This window comes from Arachis ipaensis, chromosome B04 (genome assembly GCF_000816755.2).
Source record: "Arachis ipaensis cultivar K30076 chromosome B04, Araip1.1, whole genome shotgun sequence".
Taxonomy (NCBI): Eukaryota; Viridiplantae; Streptophyta; class Magnoliopsida; order Fabales; family Fabaceae; genus Arachis; species Arachis ipaensis.
In genome coordinates, this window is record NC_029788.2 from 130983542 (window position 1) to 130994643 (window position 11102).

General features: G+C 35.8%; 1 protein-coding gene across 1 annotated transcript; it reads right to left on the minus strand.

The window, feature by feature from the left end:
* On the minus strand, nt 8935–10507 carry LOC107637415 (F-box/kelch-repeat protein At3g23880-like). The gene has a single exon (XM_016340831.2). The coding sequence runs from the start codon at nt 10147–10149 to the stop codon at nt 9169–9171; it is 981 nt and encodes a 326-aa protein (XP_016196317.1). The 5' UTR covers nt 10150–10507; the 3' UTR covers nt 8935–9168.

Consider the following 11102-nt stretch of genomic DNA (forward strand, 5'->3'; position numbering starts at 1 on the left):
CCAAAAAGTAGCCCAAACTGGATGAAATCAAGAAATAAGGCTGGAGGGCAATAAAGCAATGAAAGTCCAAAGAAAAACAAAGCAAGACATATAACGGGCTGAACTTGAGTGATAATCAACCCAAGCCCGATTTGGTTTCAGCAAGCAAATCCCTCCATCATTGCTTTCAAAGCAACGTACACTTTTGCCTGCTTTGGTCAGAACTCAAAGAAAGTGAGAGAAAGCTTCCTCACTAAGCTGATCACCAAAGAAGCAAGAAAAAGAAAGATTGAGCTTGAAAGGCAGAAGTCTAATCAACCATTTCAAACCAAATCAAGCTTAGGTAAAAGTTAAAGTTAACCCATTTCTTTATACATGCATCATATCTTCTTCTCTTCATCTTCAACGTTCTGCCTATCCATTCTGAGATACATGGGAAAGATGTTGTATGTTCTTCACTGCTGTAAATCCACGGTCTCAAACGTATCTTGAGGACCAAGTTGGTTTTTAAGGGCTGAGATAAGGTATTACCATTGGAAACATTTGTTCATGATGACTTGTGGCTTTTGGTCAACCAAAGAGGTCAGAAGCAAAGTCCCAAATTTAAGTAAAAATGGGAGAAAGTGAACGGCTGGGTTGGTGAAGCACATTGCTCAAGAAGTTGACCTAGGAAGAGCAACGTAACCAAGCAACATGCAAGGAGATAAAAGAGGTTTGCTGTTCATTCAGAAGTCAAGGAGAGAAAACCAGAGTTTGGTAAGTTGTGTTCTGTGAAGAGTTTCCTGAAGAAGTTCCTCTACTTGGATAATGCTTTCTTTCAAAGAAGCATTCGGCCAATATTGAAGAACTAAATCAGAGGCTTGCAAATTTGGTTTATCACATAGCAAAGAGGCTTTGATGAAGTCAATCTCTTTCATATTTTACAGATTGTAATTTACTTTTCAATATTTATCTTTCTGTAATTTCTTGAGTGAAAATGCATATTGAGAGAGCTCAAGTAAAAGCCATGAGAGGAAAGAGGCTGAGTGATACACTTGAGAGAAAAGTCTAGAGTTATTCTCAGATTTCTTTAGGTATGTCTGTATCTTATATCTTGTACATGTGAGGTATCACTTTCTTAGTTGGGTCAGCACTAAGAGTAAAGAGTCAGGTATTAGCATAACCAATGTCAAGTTAGGTTAGAACTTGAGAGTGAAAGGATTGTGTCAATCTTGTGGAATTGGTGTATGTAATACTTTTAACTATAGTGAAAATTCCTCCATCGTTGTGGAGGAAACTGGACGTAGGTTGCATTGCACAAGGCAACCGAACCAGGATACATGCTGGTGTTAGCTTCTCTCTTCTCTGTTGTGTTCTGTTTTCTGATATTCATGAGACAAAAATAAATTGTCTCATAAATTTTTCGCTGCTGAGTCTAAACAGAATCAGAATTGAAAGTTTATTTTAAAGGATCATTTCAGTAACTGAAAAGAAAGGCACATATTCAACCCCCCTTCTCTAAGCCTACCACAACCTTCATAATATTTTTTGGAGCAAAACTTTACTTATTTTTTGTAGGATTTGTGATAAATAGAGAGCAGTTAATAAATATATATATATATGAAAACTTAAAAAACAATGAATGTTTCACAGTTCAAAACTATATCGTTTACATACTAATGTGTTAGCAACTAGACCCACACCACTTTAGATAATGTAAATATATGGACAATTATGTTTTGTTTCACACTATTTATTAATGAAAGGACATACAAGATTTGATATCGTAAAGAATTTTACTGGTATTCTTTTAAGAACTAATATATTCGAGATCGAAATTCTCAAAAATCTAATGGTCACTTTACTTTTAATCCTATTTATATTCTAAAATGATGTTCAAAATACGATCTTATAATTTATCTTTTTAAAACATATTTAAGTATTTCTCTATTATGAAATTGTTTGAGTAGTATTAAGTTATTAAAAAAACTTTTTTAAAAATTTATTTTTTTATCTTTTAGTATATTTGAAAAACTTTTAATGGTAAAAATAAAATATATTTTTTTTAGAAGTTATAATTCATGTACAGAAAGAAAACTAACGAGAAAGGCAATATTAAAAACACAAGGAATTATTAGTTAAACTTAAGGTATTAACCTCAAATTGTTATTTTTTAAATTTATGAGTAATAATAAAAAGAAATTGTTTTTGTAGGATATAAAAGTGAGAAATTAGTCTCAAATATTTTAAACTTTTATATTAAATATATTACTTTTCAAAAATATAAAACAATAATAAATATATTATGTGTATGCTAAAAATAAGTTATCAAATTAGTTATTCTATTTATTTGAATAGAATACATACTACATTACAAAATTAATATTAAAAATAAGTTAAAAAATACGTGTATTCATACATAAATGTGTAATAATTAATTTAGAAACTATTTTTTATAATCGGCTAGCATTTTTGTTACATCGATTTAGTCTCTAGATTTTTTAAAGTTATAATGATTAATTTTTGTTTTTTATCCTAAAGTAAAATGATCATTAGATCTCTAAAAATTTCGATTTCAAACTAATTAGTTTTTAAAGGAAAAAAAATACTAATTTAGTCATGTATATTTATGAAAGATTGTCATGTAGATAATAACTTTTAGAGCGAAATTTTACTTATTTTTTGTAAAATTTATGATAAATAGAAAACAGTTGATAAAAGGATATATGAAAACTTAAAAGATAGTAAATGTATCACTGTCCAAAACTATATCGTTTACATATTAGTGTGTCAGCAACTAGACTCACACCACTATAGATAATGAAATATATGAACAACTCTATTTCATTTCACACTATTTATTGATGAAAGGACATACAAGATTTACTATGGTATCTTCGAGAATCTATTATCCCTTTATTCTGTATCCTATTTATATTCTAAAATAATATTTAAAATACGATTTTATAACTTATCTTTTTAAAGCATGTTTAAGTAAAACATTCTCGATTGGAACCATGGAGAATGCACTAAAGGCAATCTGGGGTAAACCAGAGGGATTCAAAGTTTGCGACATGGGCGATAACAAATTTCAATTTTTCTTCTTTAATAAAGTGGATGTAATCCGTATTGAACGTGGAGCACCGTAGTTGTTCAAAGATTATGTGCTTCATGTCAAACGGTGGAATAAAGAGTATAGCCCTAATGTGGAGATCATAACTAGTTTTCCGGTCTGGACACAATTTTGGGGATTGCCAGAGCCGTATAAAATGCTAGAAGTTTCCAGGAAGTTGAGGGAACAGATTGGCCCAGTACTAGAGGTCGGACTCTTCCAGATGCAGGGTAGAGAGACAAGGATTCTCAAAGCGAAAGTCAGTATGGAGGCAAGCCAAAGAGTTAAAGATAGTTTAAAAATTGCTGGGCCGAATAGGAAGGAGATGGTGATTGGCATTCGATATGAGAGACTTGGGATATGTTATCCTTATTGTGCTCGCATAGGGCATGATGCAAAACACTGTCATCACCTGATAAGAGACATGGAGGCTGATAAAGTTACTCAAGATAGAGTAGAAGAATGGGTGAAAGCCAGCCAAGTTGGTGTGCGTATATTGATAGAAGGGGAAACTAACCATAACCATTCCAATCAGACGCAGAACAGCAGCACACAAAGGAAGAAGAAGCCCGTTCTAAGTTGTCTTTTAGAGGAGCTTGCTGGGATTAACATGAAGGATAAAGTGGAAGAAGAGAAAGCAAAGACACATTCTGCATTACCAGCATTTCCCTTACCCCAAAACCGTGAAGATGAGACTGAGAAGATGGAGGTTGTTGTAATTGCGGAACCATCTCCTATGGATGCCCGGGACAAGTACCCGCAGAGTAACCCTAAACAGAGCCCGAAGATTGGAAATGGTAAGAAGTGGAAGAGCCTCGCCAGACAAGGACTATACTCAACAGAAGCCCAGTTAGGAATAAAGAGACGACTGAAGAATGGGGGGACGGATGAATCTCCGAAAAGGGCCAGATTCGAAGAAGATCAGCTAACATGTTTAATGGTGGAGGGTACCAGCCTTCAAATGGTACCCAAGGCACCATGAAAGTTTTAGTGTGGAATTTTCGGGGTTTAGAGAGACCCCTGACTATCCACAACCTTAAAAGGATGAGTAAGTCCCACTCCCCCGAGATTGTTTTTTTTAGTGAGACAAAGAATCAATCTCGACTAGTGGAAGCAAAACTTCGTTCACGTGGATATAGTAATTGGAATATTGTGGACCCAGTTGGGGTGGCTGGTGGCTTAGTTTTGGGATGGAGGGACAGTATCAATCTGCGTATTCGAAATAGTGGTGATTACTTTATAGCAGCAGAGGTTCATGACACAAGCAAAAGCGAGATTTGGGGACTCATTGGAGTTCACCTAAATAGCTCGGACACTATTCGAGACTCTTAGTATAATGAGCTCTTCTCTATTATTCAGTAATTCCAAGGCAGAGTGGTTATTATAGGTGACTTTAATGCTATAGCCGAACAAGCAGAAAAACAGGGTGGTAGTAAAAAATCAGCAACCTCAATTCTAGCATTCAATAACTTCATTAATGTTAATGAGTTATTGGATATTGGAATGGTGGGTCGCCCCTTTACATGGACAAATAGAAGGCAAGATTCAGAATTAGTACAAGAGTGACTGGATCGCGGGTTAGTTGGATTGAGTTGGAAAACACAATACCCGAGTGCTATACTAAACAGGCTTTCAGAATCAAGCTCAGATCATGCCCCCCTCTCTTGGAAACTGATCCCCAAATCTGGCGCAGTAAACGAAAGTTTAAATTCCAAGAGCGGTAATGTTACGAAAGAGAAGTCAGACAGATTGTGGCAGAGGCCTGGGGGTTGGAAGTAGAAGGTTCAGCAATGTATTCTTTGGCCCAAAAACTAAAGCATTGTAGACACAGGATAGTCCAATGGCAGATTCACCATAAAACTAACTCGAAAAGAGAGATTGAAGAGTTACAATCAACCATAGAGGAACTTCGGGCAAGGGGAGTTCATGGTGGTCAGGAGTTGAATGGATTGGAAAAAAGTTAGAACTGGCGTTCAATAAGGAAGAAAGTTATTGGAGAGAAAAATCTCGTGTTAAATGGCTTAAAGAAGGGGACCAGAGTACAAGATTCTTTCATCAGAAATTCCAGTCTCGGATGCGGAAGAATAGAATTTGGAGATTGATTGGTCGAAATGGTGAAGTCGCATCCCAGCCAGAACAAATAGCAAGAGTGGCAAAGGAGTATTTTCGAGATATATTCACATCCAACGATACGGCTGATCCAAACTAGTTCCTTGAGGATTTGGAGCCTAAGGTTACAGCTTCCATGAACCGGAGGCTCCAAGGACCAGTTTCTATGGAGGAGATCAAACGTGCAACTTTCAGTGTCTATCCTCAAAGTGCTCCGGGTGATGACGGTTTCACTGCGAAATTCTTCCATTCCTTTTGGGATATTGTAGGGGGTGATGTGTTTAAAACTGTTAGGAGTTTCTTCCATAATGGTTAGATCCTAAGAAGTTTTAACCATACTCATATCTGTCTTATCCCTAAAATTCTTAATGCTAGCACTATGAACCAGGTGAGACCTATTAGCTTATCTTCTGTTATATACAAAATTATTTCTAAGCTTATGGTGTATAGAATGCAGAGCATTATGAATAAAGTCGTTAGTCCCAATCAAAGTGCATTTTAAAGGGGAGACTTATTTCAGACAATATCCTTATTGCACATGAATGCATGTATTATTTGAAAAATAAAAGAAGTGGTCTAGACTCTGAAATGGCTATTAAGCTCGATATGAGCAAGGCATATGATAAGGTTGAATGACAATTTCTTTGGTTTATTATGGAAAAGCTAGGCTTTGATTCAAAATGGATTAATTGGACAAGAGAACTAGTAACGACTGTTTTTTATTCTGTAGTTGGGGAAGGACAACCTTTTTGGTTTTTTCAAACCAAATAGGGGTCTTCGCCAAGGCGATCCTCTATCTCCATATCTTTTTTTTTCTGTGCAGAAGGGCTATCCTTCTTACTACACAAGACAGAGCAAAATAGGAAAATTCAAGGTGTTCAGATTAATCAAAGATGTCCATCAATTAATCGCTTGCTTTTTGTGGATAACTCTATTTTATTTTGTAAGAGTTCAACTGAGGCAACCCAGAGAATTTTGGAGCTCTTAGACAATTATGAGAGTTTCAGTGGTCAAAAGGTGAACCTGGATAAGTCTGCGGTCTTCTTTAGCCGTAACACCCCCAGGAAACTAGAGTTAACATTGCTCACAACCTCAATATTAATAATATCGGAACCCAAGATAAATATTTGGGACTAGCCTTTGTTGTTCAGAAAACGAAGAAAGCCACGTTCGGAGACATTAAAGATAAAATTCAAAAGAAGATACAGGGCTGGAAAAAAAGTTTGTTATCATCTGGTGGGAGGCATACTCTATTAAGGGCAGTTGGTGAAGCAATTCTCATCTATTCGTTGTCTTGTTTTAGACTCCCAAATACTTTACTCGATGAGATTCATAGAATGTTGTCTCAATTTTGGTGGGACCAACAAGGCTCAGAAAGGAGGATCGTATGGATTAAGTAGGATATTATGACAAGACCCAAAAAGGAAGGTGGGCTCGGAATTAAAGATTGGAAAGTCTAGAGAACCAGCAACTTTTTTAAGTTCTGGCCAGCATGTAACCAGCAAAGAAAAGTGAGCCATTGGATGAAATCTCACATTAATCTCACACCATTCAAATCATCATTGATGGCTACAACTCACAAAAGTTGCTAGCCCCCTAGCACTCCTCTAAAAGATTTAAGGGCACAGAACCTAGCTCTACTCAGAACCTAATTCAAATATTTCCAGATTACTAAAGGGCAAATACTTCAGATATAGTGATATACCGAGAGCTGAGTTAGGAAATGTACCTTCTTGAGGCTGGCGCAGCATCTTGGAGGGCCGAAAAGTGGTTGAAAAGGGCTTGTCATGGAGAATAGGCTTTGGAACGTCAGTTAAAATTACCCAACATCCTTGGTTGCCTCCCCCGGTGCCATTCATTGTTCCTTTATCAGGCTTCCAACAGCAATCTAACCACACTCTATTCTATGTCAGCGATCTAATGACTCCTGATCAAAGATGAAACCAAACGCTAATAGAGTCCACCTTCACTGCGGCTATTAGCTCGAGAATCCTGTCAATAACACCAGCAGAAGGAGAAGATGAAATTAGTTGGATCTGGTCTAAATCAAGAACATACGAGATAAATTCAGGTTATAAAATTGCTTATTCTTTCTACCATCTACCACTTTTTCAATGCCCCAATCTTTTCAAAATCATAAAGTCTGGGATAGTCTATGAAAAATGAAGTTGCTGCACAAGATAAAGATTTTTTCTGTGGAAATGCTTACATGAAAAACTCCCGGTGAGAGCTTATTGCATAGCAAATTTTCAGGCACTCTTTGTACTTATCCTTGTTGTCTAGTCCAAGAAAAAACCATCTGCTACTGTCTCTTTCAATGCCCCCTCTCTATAGCAATTTGGATATCAGCGTTGATTAATGAAAATATGTAGAGCAATTGCTTTGAGTCATTCTTCCATTAGTGGCAAAAAGTTTGCATGCGTGGGGCTGAAAATTCGGATGGATGCCGACTAAACACATTTCTGATAGTGCTCTGCTGGAATTGCTGGAAGGCGAGAAACCGGTACGTCTTTGACAAGGAAATGGGCTCTGCATATAAATTGGCTCAAGATTCTCACAAGCTAACCAACGAGATTCTGGAAGCAAGCCTTACTTGATTTGTTTGGTTCCCGTGCTTGAGTGCTTCACCACATACCTTTACCCTTTCGTTTCTCCTTATCTTTAATTCTTTTTGCTTTGACACATGTATTAGTGTCATTTGGAAGCTCCCCATTTCTTGTATTGTTTCAATTTTAGATCTCTTGTTATTTTTTTAAACTCTAATAAATAATATATATCTTTGGGGAAAAAAAAGTAATTTTAGTAAACACTTCAATTATGAAATTATTTGAGTAGTATTAAGTTATTAAAAAAACTTTTTTAAAAAATTATTTTTTTTTATCTTTTAGTATATTTGAAAAACTTTTAATAATAAAAAAGAAAAGGTTCAAAGATAAAAAATATTTTTTTTAGAAGTTATAATTCAGGGTAAAAAACGCATATAAGTCAAGGACAGATTTTAATTACGCAATTCAGCCAAACCAGATTCTCATTCATCAATCAACCAAAACACACTATTACGAAGCAACAAAATTCGAATTAGATTTGTTCATAATTCGAATCGACTTAGCTCGAATTATGACCAACCATTGCGCACAAGTAGTTCGAATCAAGTTGCCACGAATTACACGACCATAGTTCGAATTTAGTCAATTCGAATTACATGCATTTCGTGACATGGGGGAAGTTCGAATAGTATCAATTCGAATTACTCTTTTTTTGCATGTGTGCCACTGACGGAGGAGAGAGAGACTTAAAAGTGTTAAAGATGAAAGACTGAGAAACCAGCGCTCTGTCTCTCACCCAATGTTCTGTGTTCTATCATAAAAACAATTAAGAGTTAACTAACGAGAAAGGCAATATTGAGTTGCATAATTAAAATCTGTCCTTGGCTTATATGCAATTTTTTACCCTATAATTCATGCGCAGAAAGAAAACTAACGAGAAAGGCAATATTGAGTTTTTCTTTGCACACTTTAAGCACGTAGAAAATTAATCAGTAAACTGACAGAAATCTGAATTAAAAATCTACGGCTTATACATTCAAAAATTAAGAAAAGAATACTGAAGAGAATACGTACAAAGTCAACATTTCAAAGTGCAGTTCACATCACAAATCTCATTCGGAAATGTGATATTCTGTTTAGAAAACATACCAATTAATTACATTGTTTCTACTTTCTACCAACCACAACACAAAAAAAAAAGACAATTAATTATGTAAACGCTTTATAATCATCTAAAAAGTCAAAAGCTTTAGACATGAAAAATATCTAAACTTCAAAACCCCACTACAAGACCAGACTATAAGAAGCAAGACAATGATTAATGATTCCCTGCATTGATACATTCAAATTTCAATATCCATAGACTAAAGTGATATTTTATTGCAACTTGATGCATAATGCATATTACACATTCCTTATTCATTTATCACAATGCAGCGAAAACTAACACGAATATCTCGTTGCAAAGCAAGGAGAATAGGTACATCCAGCCTTCCTCTTATTCTTCTTGTCCTTATCCTTAATGTCGCTAGGGAGGGACAAGAGACTCTCTGTATACACCGCATCTGCTCTACGGATGGGACAATAAAGATTTTTAAAATGCTTAAACAGGTCTCCTCTGACGTTATATATTAAGTACCCTTTTTGATCGGAGAAAGGATGACCTTTTCCAATAATATCACCGTTACTGGATAAGCACAATGGCTGAAAGGTTTTGCAAGGAATCTGAAAGAGAGTCCAAGATGAGTGCACTTTATATTCTTTCATCACCCATATCTCAGTTGTATGGCTACTATAATTGTGACAATACAAAGATAGGCAGTCTCCTAGTAGGGCGAGACATGGAAAGAGGCATTTACTGATTAGCAGTTGTCCCGGTGCAGATATCCTTGAGAAAGTCCTTTCCTTAAGATCAAAGATAAGAATAGCATCCCTGTAATCTTTAAGACAGGAAGGCACCCAATGAATAGCGCCATTCAAGAACAACCCACAAGAATTGCGGTCAAACCAATCCAATGGTCTGGGGAGTACAGCATCAAGATTAATCCATGAATTGGTTCTCAAGGACAAGCATTCCAAGTGATCTTCTTGCCTTTCATAATCCCTATAAGCTACAACAAGTAAGTAATCATCCTGTGATGCATCATAACCAAATCCATGCAGATTCCTACTGTAGGGAAGCCTAAAGCCTTGGTATTTAAGACTACGAACAATATGAGAATAGAATATTCTTTTGCTGAATCCAGTCAGTGGGTTCCATACCACAAGAAAACGTGGGTTTCCACGCAAGAGAATAAATCCTCTGCAGGATCCCAATACCTCAAAATCATAATCTGGTTTCTTCTCGAAAGGGGGAGACACTTCTTTTTGTGATGCATCGTTTTCGTCTAAGTAAATCAAGTAAGCCATAGCGCCTTTTTTCATGAAGACGTTGGTGGCAGCGGAAGAGTGGCAAAAATGCAATTCCGCAAAGTCAGGATCAGAAATTAGAGAGCACCACAGCTTGGAAACGCACTTGAGGCGAGCGACATATCTGATAGGCACCCGCAATAGGATTATGTGAATCAGGTCACGAGGGAGAATGTCGTGAATGCTTTTGCTCTTTCATTCATCTTCTTCTCCATGGTAGATTCCTTTTTTGCTTTGTTCACTGTGTGCTTCAGCTTCTTATCTAAGCTTGGATTGATGAGCTTTTTGCAATTCAAATACCAATTCACTGTCAACTCCGGTCCCTGGGACTTGTAATTGCCTTGAAATCCTAAAAATAAGGGAAGGGGAAGCGTTAGTTTTGGATTGGATATTGGAAAACAGTTCAACTAGGTATCCTTTAAAAATCGTACAACATTCAGCCTTTTATTATAATAATTAAAGAAAATTAAAACAAACACAACTAAAAAGTATGAATAGATTTATTGTCTTTTTAAAATTAAATACACATTCAAAATACAATCTAAAAAAAACTGAAATTTAAAATTTAAATTTTAAATTTTTGTTTAGGATTTAATATATTTAATTATTAATATATTATAATTTAAATATATATCTAAAAATCAAATTATTCAAAATTCAAAATTTTAATTTTAAAAATATAAAATAAACCTTAAACTATCAAATTATTAATTAAACTCATACAAAACACTCAAAGAAGCAGAGAAGTCACGTTTGCGCCATGTCGAAAATTCATAAGCGCACATGGAAAACTCAGAGGTGCACATCGAGAAGTCATCCTCCGCTATCGTTTATCCTCAAAACTCAGAGGTGCACATCGAGAAGTCATCATCCGCTGTCGTTCATCCTCTTCTGCGCTCATCCTCAACGCTGCCTTCCTCCTTTTCGGCGCTCATTTACAACGCTGTCTTTTTAATGTTTAAATTTAA